Below are 23,577 nucleotides of genomic sequence, written 5' to 3' on the forward strand. Positions count from 1 at the left end.
ACCAAACCACCTCCCTGGCCCCTTCTGGGTGAATCAAAGAGGCAGGAGAGATGGAGGATGAGAAGATTATTTATTTTTCATAGATTTTTATAAAAAATAATTATCAAATACAAAAAAATAAAAATAGCAGCAGCCTCCATTGTGAATAAAACCCTAAAGGGGACAAAAACCGCTCAGTGTCGCTATAGAAGAACAATATTTCAGTATGTAGAAGCTGTCTGGTCATAAGAAGCACAAATGTCTACCAGCCAAGCCAGCACCTCCTGTCCCAACCCCCCAGTTCCCCTGTCCATGGGGCACAGTCCCTTCCCTGCACACACAGGTGAGCAGAGGAAAAAACCAGGATTTTCATGCCAAAAGGATACAAATTTGGTACATAAACACATAGGAGTTATCCAGGTAATGCTGAGACCAGGCAGGGAAGGGTTTGTCATGGCAATAGATGCTGAAATTCTGCTTCTGGATGTGATGTTCATCCCATGTTCCCACCTGTGGGGGCTGCCAGAACCCCACTTCTGCTGTGTTGGAACTCCTGGATCTCCCCTTTCCTGCACTGGTGGAGCAGCACAGGCTGCCCAAGCTGCACATCCTGGGGTGGCGGGCAGCTATTATTATTTGAATTTCCTTGGGTTGCTTGAGGGTTGTTTTTTAATTGAAAAGTGGATATCCAACAAGATATTGCTGCTATCTGCCCAAGTGACAGTGGATTCTGGGGCGGTGTCCCTTGTGCATGATGAGAACAAAAATGTCAGTGTCCCAAGAGGAGATGGGGCTCATTGTCCCCTGCCTCTCCTCAAATCTCTGCCTAGGCCAGGTGGATGGGGACACTTGGGGTCAGGAAAGGGCTTGGAGAAGGACAAGGCATCTCCTGCCTAGATGCTGGTAGGATGTCCAAGCACCTCTGCCCCTACTCGGGTCCTCAAGTAAAACACAAGTATAGGAAATTCCTGACAAAATAGGATGGGGTAGAGCTAGTGGAAGCTCGGTTTCCAACGATGCCTTGAAAATTCCTGGTCTCTCCACACCGTGTCACCCTCTCTCCACCACTCCTTCATCAGACAAACTCTGGCTGGAAGCCTGTATCCAACAGCACAGGCCATTGCCTTCAGTTCCTACTCTGTGGTCCCTTCTCTGCTCTCCTCTCCTCTTTCTACCCCTTTTCTCTGCCTCTTTACAGCACAAAACCATCAGTGATAATCCCAGCTGGAGCCAGGCACCTTCCCTATTGCTGCCTTTATGCAGCTGGGTCCAAGCTGAGCTTCTGGGAATTAATTATGGGGGCAGTTTCTTGCTGGGCTTCTTTGAGCCCAGAAGTGAATCTGCAGATTTTCACTTAGTGCCTGCAGGAGCAAGAGCCTCTAGGAAGTCAGCAACTGTATGTCCAGCCTGAGGGGCTAGGACAGAGATAATAATAAGGAATACTAAGGAAAATCTCAATGAGAAAAGATAATTCTCAAACTCTCCTGACAGGTTGTTTTTGTTTTTTTTTTTTTTTGGTCCTTTTCGCATTACAGGGCCTAGTCTCCTCTGAGAGCTGCTGACAACACAACTCAGTTGGAGCTTAGATGTGAGGGAAAGAGAAGAAGGACCACCACAGCATCCTTCATTCAAGCATCACACAGCTACACTGGTTTGGCTTCTACACCCAGCTGGGTGTGCAGTGGCTGGGGGTGTGAGACAGAGAGGGAGAACACTGAGTCTTTGCTCCTATTGACCATGCAGTGATCCCCATGGACACATAACCCTGCCCAGAGAGCTCTAAAATAATGTGTGATGGATGCCTGTGGTACCCTTGGAATCTGTTGTGCTCACTGGGATGATTCAAGGGCACAATAACATTTTTTCTCAACCCCACAATCCTGATCCAGATCCACGCCCTAAGAAGAACAAGGGAAAGCACTGGCAAATACCAAGGGCAAAGCTTGGTCCCTGCCAGATGCTCAAATCACAAATCACCGTGAGGTGGGAGCCTCCCTGCCTGCCATGGCCTGGCTGTTTGGCTTCTCTCTCCGTCCTCTTTCCCGCTCAGCAAGGAAGGGGAAAATCCCTGCTCCTCCTGCCCTGACCTGTGCTTTTCCCAATGGTTTGTACTTCACAGCAGCATGGGTGTGTGATAAAGGATACCCTTTCTCAGCTTCATCGAGAGCAAAGAAAATATAATATATATTTATATATATATTATATATATGTATATAGATATAATTAAGTTTAAATATTTGCAGAGAGATCACAACTACCTCGACCTTGCTAAAAGAAGTCTGTACAGCAGAGAGGGGTGAATAGTGACAAAGACAGACACCCAGGAGCCGCACCAGGACACACATCCATGGCAGCCCCCGGGCTCCCGGCGTGGACGGGCCCTGGCCCAGCGTGTGGCTGAGGCGGCCCCAGACCGCGGCCTGAGCGCCTCGTGTGGCTTCTGGAGGGAGCAGCGACGGCGAGGGGCCCCAGCCCGCCCTCCGGGACTCCTCGGTGGGCTGGAGCCGTCCCCTGAGCCGCAGCCGCCATGCCCCGCCCGGCTCTCCCTCACGGCCCCGCCGCCGCCCCTCGGCTCCCCCGGCGCTGCCTGACCCGGACAGGCCCTCATGGCGCCGCTACTGGTTCTCCTCGGCCGCGGGGTCGCGGCAGGTGCACTCGTCCTGGTCGCAGTCGGCGGCAAACGGGATCACCTGGGGGAGCAAAGTGTCATGTGTCATGTGTCGGAACTCAGTGCATCCCTCTGGGTGTCCCAAGTTGAGGACCCTGTCGGGGGGCTCGGAGACCCTGGTACGCAGCCCAGAACACCTGGGGATTTGATTATGACCCGTGGAGCCAATTACCAGCTTTGTATGAGGACCTGAAAGTCACAGAAGTTTAAATAGTATAACAATACAATTATCACTATGTAGATTTTAGGATTTTTGGAATGGGGGTTTTGGGGAAAAGATGGAGGAACTTGAGCATGTCCAGCCTTTCTTCTTCTTCTTCTTGGTCTCCATTTTCTGCAGCGATGTTAGCACTTTGGGTTTGGTTTAGAATAGAAGCTCACTGTCTAACATAGGTGATAGGTATTGGAAAGTAATTGTAAATATGTTATACGTAGTTTGTAGTGTAAAAAGACATCACCACCCCGAGAGCGGTCAGAGTGCCTGTGGCTGCCATGCTGGGCAGACCTTGGCTGGGCAGAAAGAAAATTTTATAGATAAGAATTAATAAACAACTTCAAGACCAAAAACCGAAGAGCTCTGACTCGTTCTTTGGGTGCGCGGGCTGAAACAGAGAACTTTCGCACATCTCGGGGCAGCAATTATCAACAAAACTCCAAGAGTCATGTAAAGTAATTCATGCTTAGATGGAAAATGTATGAAATAAAAATTGTAAAATAAATTAAACATCCAACGAGCCTCTGACCAGGGAGACAGATTACCACACGGAAGTTGTGAAACTCCTGGTGGCAGTGGGAATGAATGCCTTGTTAACAAATAAAAGAATGTGGCTAGTGCAGAGATGGGCTTCCCCCGGAACCACCCGGGAACACCGAAGGACGATCAGCACTTGATAAGCATCGTCAATTAAGATAATCGAAGTTGTCAAAAACATACATCTGAATACACGACTTCTCCTGACATGATCAGCACCCACCACCACCCAAGAAACAGCAACTGTCCAACCCTGCACAGTAAAAAGAAACTTCATACATATGCAGGGTCACAAAATAAATCGGGGCACCTCTGCCTCAGGCGTAAAAACTGTATAAAACAGCCCTGCTGGAAACGGCATTGGTGAACAGAAGGATATCCAAAGCAATAGAGGCTGGATCTAAGTTCACGCAGCGCCGATCCCAGGCCCAACGCTGTCTCTTTGGCTGTTGTTTTTGAGGACTGTATTTTGGTCGTGAAAATATAATCTTTCGCATTTATTAATTTGGCTTTCTCGTTGATATTTATAACAAAAGGGACAGCTCAGCTCCACCCTGGGACACCTCTCTGCCCCCCTAAAAGACCTCTCCATGCTGCTGTGGACAAACAGACATTTTGGACTGTGCCCTGTTGTTGGCACTGCTAGGCTCTGCGCTCACTGAGGAATGGGCTTTGATACAACCTGTCCCTAGCTGAGTTCTGTTCTTAGCCTTTTTCTTTTTGTTGATGTGTTTTGAATTTTGTAGCCAATGGTCGGGTTGAATCTTGTGCCCCAAATGTCAAACCCTGGGAAGAAGTGTCACCTGATGGGTGTAAGACATTCAGACTAGGCCTGGCAGTGGTGAGGCACCTTCAGATTAAAGTTTTACTTTGGTCCCTCTTAGAAAACCCCCTTCATCCACATCTGAACCTGTGGACCTGTCAGCTACTCCTGGCTCTTACAGCAAAACACAAAGACAACAGAGCCTTGTTTTCTGCAGCTCTCAGAGGAAGTCAACCAAGCTCTCAGCTGCAAAGCTGACCTGCACAATGCCCAAGGTGGGTGCAGTGTCCTTGGGCATTGTGGATTAAGGAAAGCCAGGCAGGATGGAGGCTCTGTGAGCAGAACAGCCTTCCATGGGGCAGGCAGTGGGTTCACCTAGGGCCACTCACAGGCTGTGCAGCTTTGAGGCATCCCAGGTGCAGGTTGGGAGGCTCATTTCACATTACGTTCTCCACAATAATTGCGTGTGACAGAGCAAGCCTGTGTCCCCTTAGCTGCTGGTAGCAGAGAAAGGAGGGAAGGCATACACTGAGCAGCTGACTTCTGGTTGACAGTGGCCTGGTAATGAGCCATGGGAGCTGAGAAAACAGTTTTCTTCAGAGGTTTTATACACACCAGGCTCAGAGCCAGGAGTTTTTCTTACTGTGAAAACATTTGATTTTTCACAGACTGGATCAGCAAAGGAAGGGATGGAGTGCTTTGGGGATTTTTTGATGTTTAAACCCTGTATTTCTCCATCTGCCTTAACAGGGATGTGCTGGAGGCTTGTTGAGTGGAAGATCTGGGACCTGTGGGGGATGCAAGCTGGGTCTGGGAGCCATGAGACTGAACCCCCCCACTTTCTACTGTGAACCTATCCTTTATTTTGGCCATGCCTTGCTCCAAGCTGTCATGATATTGTTGTGGGGATTTCACTCATCACTTGGGTGTAAAGCCTCTTCTTTCCTATCTCGAGTGGATCTTCCCAGGATTTTATTTTTCCTTTTCTCTGTGTATGTATGCGTGATGAAAGGAGAAATGATTCAAGCTCCACAACAAAGATGAGAAGATCCAAATTCACATATTTTCGCAGTGAGAAATTATTTCATGCCCTGTGATTTGTTTTGCTGTTGGATATGATTAGGAAGAATGGGCTGTGAGTGCTGGATAGCAAGTTAGGTGGGAGGGAAGATTGTGATGGGAGACAAAGAAGGGTCTGTGCTACCCCAATGCCAAGTTGCTCCCTCTATACTATTCTTCCCTCCTTAGAGAGGGAGGAAAACATCACTTGTAGCAGATGCCAGTGGATCATAGCAAAAATCCCCTGAGACAGCTCAATTACACAAGGTGACTTCTGACTCACCATGTCCTATGGAAGTCATTTCTTTGGGACATGTTTCCCAAAACGAGAGGAAATCCCATGAACCTCAGTGGGAGCTGGGCTGAGGTTTCAATCCCACTGGCCTGAGACCAAGCCCCGCTCTTAATCAGAGCGATGCTGTCCATCAGCTTCAGCTGGCTTTGGTTTAGAACCGTGCGTTTGTTCTCCGTTCATGGGAGAGTTACACTGCAGGCTCGGTTCCACAGCCAGCAAAGCCAAAGAACATAGCTAGCAGTCACCCCTGAATCCACAGATGCCGGCCAAGGGCACGGGAGGTGCTCTCTTACCTTCCTGGAGGACAGGGTGGAGGAGCAGCAGTCCCCGCCGTCATACTGGCAGTACGCCCGGTTGTTGATGGTGTCACACCAGCCGTCTGCTTGGAAGGGCTAAGGCAGAGGAAGAAGGCTCTGTGAAAAGTTGTTCAAAAGCATAAGGTTGCCCCCAAAAGTGGAGGTCCCAGGTCCTCAGCAGGTCCCACTTCCAGCATACACAACCCCCTCTTCAAAGCGAAAGGGCACCAGATATCCCAGCTGGTGTGGATGGAGCAGTGGGTGCTCCAAGGGCAGCAGCTAGGGAATCGTGGAATTGTGTCAGAAGTGTTAAATGGCATGAGCAGCCACTCAGAAAATCAGTTTATTGCTGTTTAGTTACATGAGTCATCTGATCAGAGGAGAAGCACTGGGGCTGAGGAGCAGCCAGCGATGGCTGAAGAACTGTCCCGTGCAAGGGCTGTGACCAGCGCCATGCACGGGAAGCACTCACAAGGAGGCGTCAGGAGCGGTCAGCAGCCAAGGTTTATTTATCACACATCTACACCAGCACTGCCAAGCAGCCACTGAACCAGCTACAGGATGGAGAAGCCATTTCTTCATAGAGTGATTAGTAATGAACTGCTTGGGCTCTGTGATTGTACTTACTGGCCCAGCAACCATGGCTGACCTCCAGGACGTTTTCCATCAGAATCTTGGAGTCATTGAATGGTTTTGATTGGAAGGAGCCTTAAAGACCATCTCATTCCAACACCCTTGCCATGGGCAGGGACATCTTCCACTAGACCAGGTGTTCAAGCCCTGTCCAATCTGGTCTTGAACATCTCCAGGATGTTCAAGCCACAATTCCTCTGAACAACCTGTGCCTGTGTCCACCACCCTCAGAGTCAAAAATTTCCTCCAAATATCTAGTCTAAACCCACCCTCTTTCAGTTTAAAGCCACTACCCCTTATCCTGTCACTCCATTCCCTTGCCAAAAGTCCCTCCCTGACCCTTATGTAGCCCCTTTTAGTTGTGGAAGGTCCTCTAAGGTCTCCACAGAGTCTTCTCTTCTCCAGACTGAACAGGACTCTTGGTGGAAACCTGGCTATCCCGTTGCTCATGGAAGCAGCTGACCCATTTAATTGAATCTGGTTGGCCCCAAACAACAACCAGAAATCCCAAAAGTGCCCAGACTTAGCCTTTGATGATGGACACTCACATGTAGCACCCTTAAACTGAATGAGAGCCTGCTGAAAAATGTCACTGCACCGCAATAGCCCTGCATCCACTGTGCCAAAGCCAACATGTGGGCCTGGTGATAATGCCAGTAATTCACAAGAAAAAACCATGCCAAAACCAGAGAACCCATGTGGCTTTTTGTCCTTGTGACTCAAAAGGAAGAGAAATGGGCTCAACACAGGCTAATAACACTTTAGGAAGTCGCAGCAGGGATTATGGCAAACCACCAAGTCTGATCTCTGCTATCAGTAGCACAGGCCACAGGCCAAATTCAGGCAGCCACAGAGAGATCACATTAGACTGGAAGATTTTGGAAGAGCACAAGAAAGTGCACACCTTCCCTACAGCTGGGAAATTGAGGCACAGCCAAGTTAGGCAGCTCACTCCAAAACAAGAAGGGATTTTACTCCAATCATTGCGGTCACAAACCGCATCCAGAGAAGACCAGGATGCAATTTTTTCAAGGCAACAGTATTAACACTCCTCTTCCACGAAAGGCATCAGGTGGATCTTAAACGATTGTGATCAAAGAAGGTTTCTAAGACTCCAAGCAGCTCTGAGCACTGTGAGGGCCAGGGCAGGGATGTTGGGGCTAGCAGGTGCCAGGATGCAGTCGGGACTGGCCAGGGCCGCTGGCAGGGGAAGGCTCTTCTGGGTGTGATTTGCTTTTGCAGCCTTCCACATGGTGGAGTTTTTCCTTGAGCTCTGCTCCATGTGTCATGACTCACTGGCAAAACAACACCCGTCGCTTTGGTAGTTTCCATACAATTATGGGGAGGTTTGCCCATCCCGGCTGCACAGGTCTGAAATGATTTCCAGATCTTGCGTGCAAGGTGGGGGGAGGACAGAGGCAGGGACAGCAAGGGGAAGGGAGTCTCCCGGTCTCTCACTACACCTATCAGGGCTAACTGCCCCCTCCTCTCACCCAGCCGGAGCCCGTACCCCACCCTAAACAAATACAGGCTCCTATGGCAACACTTGTTGGGGAAACTTAACAACTCATGCTCCAAATTACATTGGAAAAACACATGAAGGGAAAATAAAAAATGACTAATTGGACTTGAGGCTCAGGAGAGCCAGGCACAGGGTTTGGGGATTTCTGTCCCCACTCCTTGCCTAGTGTTTGGAGAACACGGTGACTCCTGTGCCTTTGTCTTACTGAGAACCTCCACATGGATTTGTCTTTGCAAGCAGAAAGAGCAAAGCAAGGTGCTGGTTACCCTCGAGGGCACAGGAGCCCTTGTACTTGCATCAGTCTCATTTTGGCCTTGCAGGAATCATGGCAAGGGAGGACACAGGCAATGCAATCTGCTAAGGGCAGGTGATGTGAAAGAGCAGAACCCATACAGAGTCTGTTCAGCCTGTGCTTGAGACCTGTGCCTCTACAGAAAGCAATGCCAGCAGTGGGAGAAGGCAGTTTGCTAACGTCTGCAACTCGCAAAAACACCTGATGATGTCTTAAGATGCTGTCAAGAAAAAGAAAAACACCAATGCCCAGCTGTGCCACAAGAAGGTGATGGATGAGATCCAGGGAAATGGTCAGCTGGGTCTCAGCTGCCAAAATACCCATCCTCCACTGGTGGGAGGGGGGTTGAGAAGTCTCTTATAAACAGGGAAAAAATGAGTAAGGCGACTGCAGCAGCCGCTGTGTGCTGTGCTGAGCGGCGGGGAGCTGCTGGGCCAGGCGTGCCACCGAGGCAGCCAGGGAGACCGGCTGTGTCAGCGGCTCTCCTGCTTGCTGGGCCATCCATCTTCCCTGTTTGTTCAGACAGGAGCTCCAGCAGGGCGTGTGGCAGCACGTGGGGGTGCAGCAGCTGGCACTGCCGGCCGGAGCCCTGCGCTGCCGCCGCAAAAATAGTAACGGCAAATCGAGGGCTTGGCAAGTGAAATAGGCTAAAAAAACACAGCCTCTCCAAGCTGGGAGCAGGCACAGATGAAAAGAGGGAAAAAAAATCAAAGGGGAAAAAGAATGAAAGAGGGAAAAGTATTGCAGGCAAAGGAAGGATGTGAGAAGGGACTGGTTAGATCCCAGTGCATCCCAGCCAGAAGCATCTCCGAGTGCTCAGTGGTGGGGTTTCTCTCAAGGATGCTGGGAGATGTCATGCAGGGAGCAGTGCCTGTGCACAGTGTTTTTCCACAACCCTTGAAGAGTCCCCAGGCTGGCTCCATCCCTGGGGCTGTTGTCCTCCCCAGTAGGGAGTCCCCAGTGCCATCAGTGAGGCAAGCAGGGTCCAGGCATTCTTCTTCAGATCCACTTTACACAGTTTAATTCAGTATGAAAGAGCACAAAAGGGTGCAACAGGTGAGGGAAAGGTGGATCATGAAGACTCAATCACAGATCACATCAGTGTTGGACATATTTCAGTGCTACACATTATTTTTCACGAATGCAGGTTTTGCTCTGGTTGAGCACACCTGAGGGCTCAGCACCTTGCTTTTGGCCATGCCCCATTCCAGATGCTTTGGAGGAAGGTGGAAAAGAGAAAAAAAAAATCAGCATTCACCTGGCTAACTATGTAACTGAGGAGCTGAAAGACTCCTCTGATCTGCTACTGAGATGGAAAGTGCTTGTCATTTCTATCTGTACACAGCCATTGAAAAGCTAGAGTCCAGTTTCAGGGAGTCAAGTCCAGCCTTAAGAAGCAAAATGCTTTCTCCCACACTGGTCCTGGGCTTTGTGACTCTGCTGATCCATCCAAGGAGGGTGCATAGTTTGCTTTCATGGAGCTTCTAAGTCAGCATGAAATTTGGTGTAATTTTTCCCTTTGGGAATTGGTATTCTGGGCATCAAGCTCAGACTGTTTGCATGCTAATTCAACCACGTGGCTGAGAAGATGCATGTGTTTTTGCTCTCCTCAGCTGTCACTTTGAAAGCAGCCCCAGAGAAACAGGGGAACCACCATTTGGGCAGGGACCAGCCCTGGAAAAGCTGCTGCCGCTGCCCTCAGACTCATGCCTTGTGCATCAGCTTCAGCACCGGTAATTCTGCTCCTGGGACCCATGAGTCACTAGTGGTGGGAAGAGGAGTTGGAAACCCCATCCCTGTGGTGGCAGGGGGATGTCAGCCCAAACCAGGCTTCACAGAACCACAGGACATGAACCTGAGGTGCCCCAGAGAGTGCTACAGCTGCAGGGGTCCCAGGCATGCAAAAGAAGTCATGTCCCAGGTGAAGGTGCTGCCTGTGGCAGGGAGGAGCAGGCAGGATGTGTGGGGACAGGAAAGAATGGACAGGATGGAATAGCCCTTGGAGAGGCACAGGGCAGCTTCTCCCTGCCAGATGTCTCCCCTTCCTCCCCACCTCAGTCAGTAGCAAGATCTTTCCAAAAGCTCTGGGAGGTCCCTGGGAGGACTTGAAGAGTGCCCAAAGCCTTGTTAAACATCTGGTTCACTTAAAGCCTCTATACATCCACCACCCCAGCTGGGGTCCCTGAAAGTTCCCCCTCCCATCCCTGTCCCAATCCCTCCAACATCCTTCCACGGTTCCCCTGCAGAAAACTGTCAGTCCTTAAAGCCAGAGCAGTGACAGGAGCTGGCTAAAGTGATGCTACAGCAGCGTGTCCCCAGGACACATCCCTTTCCTTACACACATCCACGCTGGTGAGGCAGAGAGCCCGGTCATTCTTGGCTCTCCCTGCTTGCCCAGGGAAGTTGACTGGGAATGCAGACTGTGGGAGGAAATGACAATGTTCATTGTTTGGATTAAATATTTTTCTTGGCCCTCTCTCTGTTGCAGTGTCTTTTATTTTATTTTTCCTCCCCCCTTGACACCCCCAAGCACATTCACTTTCCTTCTCTCATTTTGGAGGTTCTTTGGCACAAGGAGGAAATCAGCTCTGAAAAACAGAGAGGGACAGAGAGGGAACAGGTTTGGCTTATGCTCAGAAAGTTTTTTGGGATGTTTTTGTGCCCTGAGCCACCCTGAGCAGCGAGCAGGGTCTACCTGGCCCATTGTAAAGAGGGAAGCAGGATGAGCACTACCCAGAGGAAGAGAACTCTGGGAATTTGGAAACAGGAACCTGGGACCAAGTGGCCTGAAGAAGAGAAACAAAATCCTACAGACTTAGTGCTTCATTGTCCATTTTTGTCTTCCAGTTTCTGTTCCCTGAGCCATCCCTCTCTCCTTTTGAACTGTGGCAGCTGTCCCTTGGAGGTACATGCTTGTTGGAGACATCATGGACCTGCTCATCACCTCAGACATGGACAGAAAGCAAAATGGAGAAATTCTAACTGCTTCTGAGCCTGCTGGTGTCCCTGAGCCTCTCATCAGCTAAGCATGCAGATCTTTTATGCCACATCTCAGGTCTCCAGAAACATCTCCAGCTCCAATGTCTTCTCCCCAAGTCTCACTTACAGAAACAGAGGCTTGCTGCTTGAGAACATTCTCCATATACCTGAATGAACACTTCAGGGAAGAGGTGGTAGGCTGGAGAGTTGTGACATTTTGCTGTCTCATTTCAGCTCATGGAGCATCACTGTACTGCCACAGCACCTCCCAGCAGTCTTGGTGTGGAGCTCTAGGTGTCCTTCAGGACACTGGGCTCCCTTGGACATGGATTTCCTGCAAACAGCTGGGCCCATTTGAACCAGTCTGTGCTGAGGCAGTGCAGGATTGGTGTCTGTAAGGGGGATGGAGTTGCCAGAGGCTCCATAGGCTGCTGTCAGTGGCCATCCTGGGAGAGCAGGTCCTTGCCTTCACAGTGCCTGAAAGTGCTTCTGTGTCCCAGGCCAGGACTTGGCTTGGACACACTTCTGCGGCACAAGTGAGCATGTGGCACTTTGGACCCCTGAATGGGGATGTGTTTCATTATCCCTCTGAACTGTGCTGCTCAGAGTCATGCTACTCTTCCTCATCCCTCAGCAGAGAGCCATCTGGAAAGGTCTTTGCACGGTCCAAAGGACGAGAGGGAAGAAAGGGATGAAATGCTGGAGTAGATCACCACATCAGAGCAGATCTTTGCTTCCATCTAAACATCCTTGTCTATGATCTATTCGTGGTGAGTTCCTCAGCCTTGTCCTTTTTTACACCCTGATCTAGTGCTAACAGAAGAAAAGCAGAAGCAGGAAAGAACAGGGAGAGAGGAGCAGAGGAAGTTGCTGTGTGTCAATAGTGCTCCTGGCAAGCATGGTGGCTCACCATTCACAGGGATACTGCTGGGACACACAAGAGAAGGCAGGACTTCCTGTGCCATGAGCACCAGCCTGCCATCCTGCCCTCAGTGGCTCTCCTGCTGCATGGATTAGATCTCCTGCCAAGCCATTTGTGCAAAATATGTTACAGGATAGAACGGGTTATGGAAAACAAGCCTTGAAAACCACAAGGGCCTCCTGACCCACTTGTATCTGATTTCTGCCAAGTTCTTGTTACAGATCTTGAACAGAAAGAAAAACAATGTACAAGGGATGAAGGAGCTGAAGGGGAATGAATATTCGTGTTGGAAGAGCAGTTGGCTGGGCTGTGCTTGGGGATGTTTATTATCAGAAACGACTCATTGATTTTTATTTCAGCGGGTGCTTTCAGTGGTTTTCCACTCCGTCTGTACCACTGGCTGCACGACTGTGACTGCTGGGAGGGGGAAAGTGGGACATGGATGGGGATGAGGGGAAGGCACCTGAACTGCAGAGGGCAGAGAAGCAGCCATAGGGCAGCACATCCCAAGTGCAGGGCTGCTGGCACAATGTGGCTGGGGAAGCTGAGGCTGCTCACACCTCTGGGCTCCACCACTACTGGTGGTGTGTCTGGGTGCTGGAACCCTACCCATGCCAAAAGACCCCCCATCTTTTGGGTCCTGTGAGCCTGACCCTCAGCATCTGTCGCTTGTCCTTGCTGCCATGTGATCATTTTCCCTCTGCTTTGTCTCTTAATAAAATGATGCTACTACAATCACACTCCATGCGTGTGCAGGGGACAGAGATCTTCTCACTGTTTAGGAAAAACACACCTCAGCTGAGATTTTTGGAAGAGGGATAGATTTCTTTGGGATCATCCCCTGGCTATATCCCATGCTGATCAGCCCACACCACCCGTGCCAAAAGCAGGATGAAAATGTACCCAGCAGGTATGTAAAGAACTCCCCACCTTGCCTTCCTCCTCCCCAGCATGAAGGGCTTTGCCTTCACCACTCAGAGGTCAGGTCTGATGCAGAAGTGACCACTACGTGCAGCCCTTGCTCCTCATGCACTCTCACTGTAAAAGCTACATTAAACAGGGTGGAAGGTAGAGCACACTGCCTGACCCAAGAGAGAAGAAAGATGTGTGAATCATGAGAGGGTGACTAAATTCTGGCCACGCTGCTGTAGTTGCTCTAGAGAATCTCCTTGGTGCAGCTGGGGTGCCTGTGGTCCTCATTGCCTTCAGCCTCAGAAGTACAGAAGACAATCTTTCCTGGAGCAGAGCATTCTGCCAGCATCACATTTCTTACAGTTTCCTGTGTTGAGCTCTGCCATGGTACAAAATCAGAGACCCACAAGTCTGGGATGAGTGAGAACCACAGGTCTCCAGCCCCACTGAGACTGAGGAGCAGAGGCAGCTGGAGCCCAGCTGCAGCGCTGTCCCAGGGTACAAGTGTCACCCTGACTCCCATCACATGAGAGAACAGCAGATTTTAGGGGACACTCCCCACCATCCCTATTGCATATGCCTTCCAAAGAGTTAATTCTGACTGAGAAATGCTGGACACAAGCCACAGATGTGCCGAGTGAGGGTTTTGCGCATGCTGGTGGGAAGAGCTGAGGATCCTTCAGGGTGCTTCACTACCTGTTGGATCAAGAGACTCAGGCACAACTTGCAACCACAAACACACTTCAGTCCCTATTTCATCATTTCCATTGTAATACCTCAGGAAAACCACAAAACAGAACAGATTCATGTTTTACGATTGTGATAACATGACCAGCAACACGAGAGGGCAGTGAGACCTTGTCCTCATGCAGGGCAGACCTGAGAAATTCCCAGCAGCTCATGCTCACAACAGAGTGCTGTTCTCTGCCCGTCTTCATCCAGAGCATGAGGCAGAGACCTCAAGTCCAAGTCCATTCCAATTAACCCTTTGCTACCTGCACATAATGACACGAAGCTGGAGGTGAGAAGGAGGCCAGCATGTTGCACAATGTGTTGGCTGCCCAAGTTCACTCTGGTCACTGCAAGAGCAGCCTGGCTCTCCCTGAGTGCATTTGAGCAGGACAGTGGTGGTTACCCTGCCCTGTGAATAACATTGGGTAAACACAATGATGATGAAACAAGTGAACTGTTGCACCTAAACCACATCTACAGTGTGAAGCACAGGAGCCCCTGTGGTGGGGACAGAGGGGCGCAGGTGTAGGGCATGGCACAGACTGGGAGGTGCTCTATAGCAGCTGTGCTCATGCACAGACTGCTTTGGACCATGGCAGGAACAGTCCAAGGGAGCAACCTGGATCTCTGTACATGCTGTCTCTTCCTCTGAAGTCAACAGTCTCACTTGCTTTTGAGCACAGGAGGATGATGCATCAGGGCTGATCACCTTGGGATGGCTTAGGAGAACGTGATCCAGACGCTGCAAACACCTCCCTCACAGCAGTCAAACACACCACCAGGACCAAAACCACCTCCTCCCAACCCATGGTGGGAAGGAGGGTTTCTCTCCTCCTCCACTCACCTCTCCTGACAGCCCCAAGCCCCCTCCCTTGGTGCCGCCATCTGTTTTTCTACTGATGGCAGGGGACGAGATGTTCCGCTGGCCCTCGAAAGGCAAAGTGCGCTCAGCGCTAACTCGAATTCCTGACGGGCTCCTGGAAGGGTTTGCATCCCTCCCTCCCTCCCTCCCTGACGTACGTGCCTCACTGCTCCAGCACTGGGGAACTTGGCAAGGCACAGCAAGAGAGAGGGAGGCAGATGGATGACCAGATTAACGGAAAGAGAAGGGAGGTGGGAGAGGAGCGCAGGGATGAGCAGGCAGGCTGATCCACCGCCAGCAGAGGATAAAGATGCCGTCCCTCTTTAGGGAGGGAGGGAGTGAGAGTCCCTCTAATGCCATTGCATGGTGACCTGGACTTTCCAATATGAGGCAGAGCTCCAGATGGAGCTGGGAAGGTTGGGCCTTGGCTACTGCTCCCATGCCCCGGCCTGAAGTGACTCCACCAGAGAGAGACAGGAGGAGCTGCCAGGTGGCCTGGATTTCTGTTATGTAGGGTTGCTCCCCTCACCGTGGCATCCAGAAGAGAAAACTTCCTGATCCAACACACACTTGGCAGTCAATGGAGAGACTGCCAATGGAATCTCCAAGGGGTGACTCAGACCTGAGGTGACATGGACAGCCCACTGGAACAGCATTTCACTGCCCAAGGATGGCAGAGTCTGGGCTCTTAAAGGAGGAGTCTCCACTGAGGGGCTCCTATGAAATGAGAGGAAACCTGGGACTAATATGACCCGTGGCAAGTGAAGCTGAACCTTGTGTGTGAGAGGGGCTGCCACGCAGTGAGGACAGAGTACAGGTTATATTCTTTCTCTATCCTGCTCCTGCTGCGGGATGCCTCCATATCCACAAGGGACTGGGGAAGTGAAACAGCCTCTGAGAACTGCAGAGTTTTCCTTTACAAAGAAGAGGGCAGAGAGCAATGAGGATGAAAGTCAGCACAGATGAGGTAGAAACAACATTCAAAGTGTTCTGTGGTCAAATGGGGAGATTGGTAACATCTCCCTGCAGCAGCTCCCAGAGCAATATTTTGAGGCACTTTCAGTAAGAGCTACTCTTTACAGCAAGACAATGACTATTATGAAACTCATGTGGGGCAAAAAAGTTATCTGGGAAAATATGGATTATTGGTCCAACCTTAACAGCTTGCAGCACCCTAGGAGGAAACATATGGAAAAGAACGAATCAAGACATGTATGAGAAGTGAGAAGGACGACAGGGATGAGGAGGAGGCTGGGAGCTGTATCAAAAAGGAGAGCATAAGGGTGAATGACACTATCTGAGGATGAATCTTCATTAGTGCTACAGTGAGTGACTGTGACCTTAAGAATAGGCCTGCCCTGATGCAAGTGCTAACAAGGAAGAAGGCACTGTTCCACAGAGGAGGATCAGGACATCTAACAAATAGTTAGATGACCTGAAGGACTAGAGAGAGAAACAAGATGACATTCTCTTCTATAAAATTGAAGGGCAAGCTCTTGTACTGATAGCAAAACATCTGCTGTTAGCTTGGTGCTCATCAGTTGGAAACAAAGGAGGAAGAGAAAGATCTGGGTGTACTTGCTGACATCAGGATATCTGAACTGCCAGACTGATGCAACTGCAGAAACAGCAGATATAGTCCTGTGTCCCATCAAAAGAGACATTTCCAGCAACAAGGAAGCTTTATGGAGGGCTTTGGTGGACCTGGGATGGAAGAACATGTACTGACTGCTTCGTCATTCCTGATGAAACAGTAATTGAAAGCAGAAAAAACATTTAAAAGTCTACAAAGGTGAAGAACATGGAATCTCTCCATCTTCTGGTGGGACACTGCAAGATTTTGGCTTGGTTAACCTCCTGTGTGCCAAGAGTCCTGCCTGGGGCTGCTTTCTAAGAGTAAAGGAGGGCGACAAACAGATAGGAACAGAAGGAGCTCATGTTGGCTGTGAGCATGTTTGAGTGGTCGATGAGAGCACAGTGACTTACACTGGGACTTCAGGTACTCAGTGTGTCTGTCTCTCACACACACAGACAAATAAACTGGCATTTTTCATAATTCCCTATGGGATCTCTCACTGAACACAGACCCAAGGTGAAGCACAGGAACCACAGTGGTCAGTCTGGTGTACCTGAGCCTAAGGGAGGGGCCTCACAATTGTGTCACAGCTTCATGTTACCTGAGCTGCACAGGAAGGGAAGAAGAAACACCTCACACTCCATTGGCTTCTTTTTTTGAAACGACCTAGTCCCAGAGAGCACAAGAAATTCTCCCTTGCTAGCAGAACCACCACAGAGACAATCACTCAACCATCTGGTCTGCTCTTCCACTTAAGCCATCCCATTTCAAACACATTACCCCAGATTTGTGCTAAAAGATGTGGTTTAGAAGACACAGAGCTCCCAAAATGTCAGAGGATCACTAACTTCTGGTACTCAATCACCAAACACCTCTCAGGCACACAGCACCTCATTCCCCTACTCTTTCTGCCTGTCTTGCAGTAGACAGGAAAACACAGGCATCAAATTTGGGAAATAATTGCTGCACCTTCTGTAGACCATGAGGTTTCCTTCCTGGGGACGTGCCCCCTGCAACATTGCCCTTTCCCCCACACTACAGTCCCCAAAGAGCTGAGCTCAGCAGAACCAGCGAGGAAAAGCAATCATTGCATTGAAATGTGCACAAGAAAAAAATACAATCAGCAAACCCCAAAGCTATTTTTGGTGTGCAAACTCCATTTACATTTTCCTTTTTGGTAAAAATCCCAAATTTTCAGCATACAACATTCCAAAATTTCCCCCCTTTTTCCTTTCATCCTCAATCATAATAACAACTAGTGCTTGACAAAGACTGCCTATTTTTAATTTCCTTTGTGAACTGACTCCAGGCTGCCTATGATTTTCTCCTGCCTGGTCATTATTCAAAGCTAAATGAGTGGCTAACCAATTTCTGCAAGGAATTCTTTGTCTGCAGATTCTTCAGAAGCAGTTTGTTTTGCATACACAAGGCTGGAAATCCTGATTGTTTGATTTGGACAGGTGAGTCACACAGGGCTTTTCTGGACCCATGTTACTCTAGAACTGCGGTTCTGGTTAGGGAAACATTCCAGCTTGGAGTCAGCTCAGGCTTTTGGGGGATACCCCTTGCCAGTGAAATCCTTTTGCTAGAATATTCTGCCCAGGCTGGCCAAAAAGAAGCAGGCAAGGAAGGAAATGGGTTATTGTGCAGCTCTTGCTCTGGGGAGCAAGCACCATCCTGGCTGTGGGGACTCTACCCAAGGATGCTTCCTCTGCTATCTCTGCTCATCCAGCAAGCCCAGCTCAGAGCAAACATAAGAACAAAGGTGTCTGGTTTGTGCTGGAGCAGGTCTTCACTGGCAGGAGCTCTCCTGCAAGGAGCAGGCAGCTTGAGCTGGGGACAGGGAGGGCTTACCTCACACGACTGGATGCAGTGAATGACAGAGGGGTCCGGGTACCACCGCAGCCTGCCCGTGCACACGATGTTCTGGAGAGGAGGAGAAGGCAGCAGTTAGCTGAGGTGGATGAGGGAGGGAAACAGCCAGCAGTGTGTTCTGGAGCTAGAGAATCTCCTGCAGCACTGCATTATTCACTGTGGGGCAGAACAGCAGCGACACCCCCAGGACCAGCAAACCCAGGGTAGCTGCACCCAGGAACCGACAGACCAGCGCACATTGTTCAAGGCAGAGGCCAGATATACACACACCTCGTGTGTGTGTGCGTATCTGTGTGTGTGTATTAAGATGTACATTGGTTGGACTTGCTGATCCTGGAAGTTTTTTCCATCCTTAGTAATTCTATGTTTCTGTAATGATACAAAACTGGAAGAGGACAAAGGGAAAGGACAAGGACTACCTGAGAAGTGGGTTTGGCTGGCAGTGCCACCATTATGTATGACTTGACCAGCTGGGGGTAAGCAGCCACAAGAGGCTGGAATCTACCCTCATATCTCTGTGTGATGCTGAATTCACCAGCTGGTCATCACTCAGTGCCTACAACTGGCTCACTGATCCCTGCTCAGGCTCTGAAAACTGCATCCTGGGAGGGAGGACTCATCTCCCCAGACCTGACTTGAAGTAGATGCACCAGGCTGACGGTCACTCTGAGGTTCTCACTGGTATTTACAAACTCAGCCGCTGCAGCCAGATGGACACAAGAGCGAGATGTGAAGGGCTCAGTTTCCCAGCCCTGGAACACTCCACGCTGCTCATTTAGCTGGGGTTTGTGGGGAACACTGATGATTACACAGGGGGAAGAAAAGCCCCACCACACATGCAATTTCCTCCTTGTAAAGCTCAGGCAGGCTTTGAAATCTGAGGCCCCATAAAACAGCATCTGGCCTGTGAAAGTGTCCTAGGATGCCCTTCACAGCACGGGAATTGCACAGAGGGGTAGGTGTGTTTGCTCCCAGCCTTGTTTGGTATGTTCAGGGGCAGGAAGACTGGCTCCAGCATTCCCAGGTGGGGAGTGGGGCAGCTCTGCCCACACAAACCAGCTCCAGGTCCTTCTTTTCTGCAGCATCCTTGGTCCAGACTGTGACGAGGCTGGAGCAGGATGAGGTCCTGGCCCTCCTCGGCCAGCCCCAGAGAGAGCCAGCTTAATGGGGCAAAGACTGGGGAATTCCAGAGCCCACCAGATCCCGCTCAGCCAAGAGGATGCGTGCATCCCAACCCCATGGAGCTGCTTTGTATGTGGCTGTTGTGCAACTCAGATGCCATTTTAGCATACTCATATTAGTATAGCCGTATTCCAGGCTGGGAAATAAGGGCAGAGAGACAAACCTGCTCAGCTGTGGCATGCAATGAATCAGAGCTGAAAGCAGAACAGGACTGTGCCTTCTCTGAGTGGCCTGTGCAGTTCCCCGTGTTGTTTGCCCCATCCTCTCCATCTGATGGAGCATGGCAGCTCCCGGGAACAGCAAACTGCTGGAGGCTTGGGGGAGCCAAGTGGGGAGCGGAGACAGAAGCCAGGACAGAGAGGAAAACAAGATGGTCTAGGGAGAGAGCTCCTGGCAAAGGACAGAGCTCCTTCTTAAAATAGTGTCTCCTCTCTGCAAAATGCCTCCCTTGCACGAAAGCCTGCAGCGGTGGTGAAAGGGAAGCTGAACACCACTGCCTCAACGGGCCAAGCCATGCGATCCCTCAAAGGCAAGGACTCCTTCCAAGGCTCGTGCTTCACCATCCCACATGCCCCAGGCATCCTCGCCCCCCCAGCAGCCGCGGGTCTGATTCAAGGCAGTGCACAGGAGTATCCACAGGCATGATGCTGGGCCTCCTGCGGCTTCCCAGGAGGAGTGGAAAGCATTTGGATGGCAGCACTGGCTCCTGGGACGATTGTTTGCTTTTCTTTGTTCCACCTCCTTCCTTATACATCTCGTTTTTATTTTAAGAAATATTACCCCGGCAGAGCTGCTTTTTGGTAAAGTCGTGCCACGAGGATGCAAAATATTCGAGCTATTTGAGCTGCTTTGCCTACAAAATGAGTAAGAAGTGGGGAGGGAAAGGCTCCCCTGTTCCAGCAGCAGAGGCATCCAGCCGGCCAGCAGGTCCTGGCAGCTGCAGACACCTTTCAGCTGACAGTGCCCTGCCTCTTCCTTGGCAGGGAAATGCCTGCCTAGGATTGCATCTCTGCTGCCAGGTAAGTGGGGACCCAGGCTCACACTGTGCCAGAGGCAGCTTTTGCTCTCCCAGCACACTGGCTGACAATAAACAGTAGCTTAACAGGTCTAGGCACACAGCACATCCTGAAAAATCAGTGGGATTCTTGCATTAAAACTTCATATATTGTGGTATCATGCAATTCCTGGAAAGCTGGCTTGGGAGCTGATAACTGTGCTGAACTTTGGAATACGAGAGCATCCACTGCTTGTCTTTACAAGCCTTACCCTTCTTCACCTGAGGCAGAGATTTTGGGTTAAAACACCAGATGGAGAGGGAGGGAGGTTCCCTCTCTGTGCTGCCAGCAATCCCCCTGCTAGAAGAATTCTCCCCCCCTTTTACCTGGACTCTGGTGGGCTGCAGCCGGTGATCCATTGTCTCAGCAGTGACGTTTTTGGGCAGTATGACGGGGTCACTGGGAGGAATGATACAGGAAGGAATGCACACAGCACCTGTGGGAGGAGGGAGAGCCTTGAGGACATTACCTGGAGCCAGGCAACAATGTCCTGTAGGCCACACTGATGGTACAGAGATGTAAAGAGGATGCTTTATCTCCCAGCTTGGGAGAGCAATTCCCTCCCCAAATCATGAATTATGCTAGAGTCTACAGGAGTTGTGCCCAATTCTCTTCTCACAGGTGAAAGGAAAACTGAACACAACCTAAGAGAAAAATTCCAACCTTGATGGCAGGACATGGGACCCAGCATGGAAATAAGTCAGGCCTAGATGTTACATGACATTTGCTGACGTGTTAAGAACTGTCTCTAATTTTTCCACCACAGAGAATCCCCACTGCCTTCCCGTGACCCAGGAATTAAAAAAAAAAATGCAGAAACCACCTTAGAAAAACAAATGGGACCCCAGTCCTAATCCTAAACCTCAGTAGTCTCTGACATTAGACTGTCCTCAGCCTGGTTTGACCAGACTGGGATGACTGGTGTGTTTCCTTCAGAGCAATATGGGCTGAGCACAAGCGCCCTGCCCAGTGGGATGCTAGACCAGATGCAACAACCATGGCTGAGTGTTGCAGGTTTTCCTGAAAGCACAAAGCATCCAGGTCCTGCAGACAGAAATGGATGATGCGGTCCCTCCTCTGGTGAAAGTGCCCTGTTACACTCAGTTGTCACCGCAGCTTTTATGGCTTTTGCCTGGGACCTGTCACATTAACCCTGCAAACAGCAGCAGTGGCAGCAAGTGGAGAGACCTCAGGAAAGATGGAGGGCTACAGATCAGGAAAATGTGCAAAGAGCTGCCCTAAAGAAAACCCCTGCTGCTTCTGGAAAGAGAGATGCTTAATGCTGGAGACAGCTCCAGATTTGGGTCTTGCCCAAGAGTGCAACCAGGGTGAGCACAAGGGTAAAACCTTCCTGGCTCTGTATTTATAAAGATCATGGAAGAGAAAACAGAATTTTTTTTTCTTTTAAGTGAGGATTGGTATAGGAAGAGTCTATCTATAGTCTATCAGCTCTCTGGTATGACTGAGTCAACACAAAGTTTGGTTTTCATCTGCCCTCACCTATGCCATGTCCCTGCTCACACTTGTACTCCACGAAGTTCAGCTCTGGGGGTGGTGGGCAGGAGCCCTGCAAGCTCTCACACAGCTTGAACTCCTCTGTCCACAAGCCCTCCTTAGTGCAGACGATGGGAACCTGCAAAGCAGAGGGAGAGCAGCTGGTGTTACCCACCCTGCCTGCCCACTGCCCATCTCTGGGGAGCACTGTGTGCAAGGACACCCCTCCCACCAGAGAAAAGCTCCCCAAGGCAGCTGGGCTGCAGCCATCTGGCCCAGCCTATGTGCACTGACCAGGAATGCAATTGTTTCCCAGCTGCTGCTGGATCCCACCAGAGGGAATCAGCCATCCTTCTTTTGACAAGCCCTTTTCCAAGCAAAGATACCTGGGTGGAAGAGCAGGCAGGCAGCAGCCTCCATGCCCAGGGAAGCCCCTTGGTGAGCACAATGCTGCAGCAAGCTTGCCCATCATCCCAACTGAATGCTTCCACAGCAGCTCCCAAAATTTACTGGAAACCCCTTACTTATGCTTTCTGACCATTTTCACACAAGATAAGCCAGCTTGCTTAGGACCACTGCTTTCCAGGGAGCAGGAGCAGACATCTGTTATGAAAAATCCTTTTCTTCTCCTCCTGAGAAGCCGAGAGGCCTCAGGAACAAAATGTAAACAATGGTTATCTGCTGCTGTGGAATGCAACAGGTGCATCTGTGATTGGCCTATGTTGGATGTTTGTAATTAATGGCCAATCACAGCCCAGCTGGCTCAGACAGAGAGTCCAAGACAGCTGCCTTTATCATTCTTTGCTATTCTATTCTTAGCTAGTCTTCTGATGAAATCCTTTCTTCTATTCTTTTAGGATAATTTTAACGTAATATATATCATAAAATAATAAATCAAGCCTTCTGAAATGTGGAGTCAGATCCTCATCCCTTCCCTGAACCTGAGACCCCTGTGAACACTGTCACACAGGTGAGCATCCCCAGGCAGTGGTGCACCTTGTGCCATGTATGGGGCCCAGCAAGAAACAGCCTTTGTGCTTGTAGAGGGACTGCTCCTGGTGCTAAAAGGGTATTTGGCCTTGGGGATGGGTCAAACGGCTGCAGGGCCCCTCGGCAGAGCAGGGCACAGGGAGCCCTGCAGTTTGTAGCTGCTCTGAAACACAAGGTGTGGTCAGTGTGTGCCTCCCCCAGACTCACCTGCTGTCCCTGCTGCTCACAGCTGAGCACACACTGGCTGTCCAGCTCGAAGCCCTGCGTGCAGTTGTACATGCCCTCGAAGACGGGGGGCGGGGGCTGGCAGACCACGGGCACGCAGTGTCCCTCTTCCCACCGCCCACTCTCCAGGCACTGCACCTTCAGGAACTTCCTGGGGAAACACAGACACCAGGCTGGCCTGCAGAACCCCAAACGCTGCACCTTGGCTGTGCCAGGCATCCCACAGATGTCAGGAGCAGACTGAAGACATCTCTCCCAGAGAACCATCATGCCCAGTTTGTGTAGGACTTTCCCATACTATATAATCCCTCACCATGGGCATATCTCCCAAAGGGACACCCCATGCTTAACCAGGACCTTTTCTTCTCCTCCCTGGTGGGACTGCACTGATCTAGGAGCACTGGCTGTATTTCCCTTGCACTTGCCACCCCACTGCTCCCCACCTCTTGTGATGCCCCTAAACCTTCCTCCCACAGCCCCTGCAGGTCCTGCTCTGCTTTGTCCCCCAGCCAGTA

At 50.4% G+C, this 23,577-nt stretch overlaps 2 protein-coding genes across 4 annotated transcripts in view; one reads left to right on the forward strand and one right to left on the reverse strand.

The window, feature by feature from the left end:
- ASTN1 (astrotactin 1) overlaps nucleotides 1-5,103 on the forward strand; it is a 68,311-nt gene extending 63,208 nt beyond the window's left edge. The window contains exon 23 of one of the 3 annotated variants that reach the window (XM_063165411.1): nucleotides 4,912-5,103. In XM_063165411.1, the coding sequence (XP_063021481.1) occupies nucleotides 4,912-4,933 (22 nt within the window). In that variant the 3' untranslated portion in view covers nucleotides 4,934-5,103. Of the gene's footprint in view, nucleotides 1-1,514; nucleotides 2,198-2,222; nucleotides 3,215-4,911 lie in introns of those variants that run through there. The other 2 variants (XM_063165410.1, XM_063165412.1) reach the window with 2 other exon arrangements.
- PAPPA2 (pappalysin 2) overlaps nucleotides 2,591-23,577 on the reverse strand; it is an 87,080-nt gene continuing 66,093 nt past the window's right edge. Inside the window, exons 17-22 of the mRNA XM_063165408.1 lie at nucleotides 23,045-23,213; nucleotides 21,854-21,986; nucleotides 20,680-20,789; nucleotides 18,096-18,167; nucleotides 5,809-5,907; nucleotides 2,591-2,669 (exon numbers count right to left, since the gene is read on the reverse strand). Of these exons, the coding sequence (XP_063021478.1) occupies nucleotides 2,595-2,669; nucleotides 5,809-5,907; nucleotides 18,096-18,167; nucleotides 20,680-20,789; nucleotides 21,854-21,986; nucleotides 23,045-23,213 (658 nt within the window). The 3' untranslated portion in view covers nucleotides 2,591-2,594. The remainder of the gene's footprint in view (nucleotides 2,670-5,808; nucleotides 5,908-18,095; nucleotides 18,168-20,679; nucleotides 20,790-21,853; nucleotides 21,987-23,044; nucleotides 23,214-23,577) is intronic.

Source organism: Melospiza melodia, chromosome 11, assembly GCF_035770615.1.
Source record: "Melospiza melodia melodia isolate bMelMel2 chromosome 11, bMelMel2.pri, whole genome shotgun sequence".
Taxonomy (NCBI): Eukaryota; Metazoa; Chordata; class Aves; order Passeriformes; family Passerellidae; genus Melospiza; species Melospiza melodia.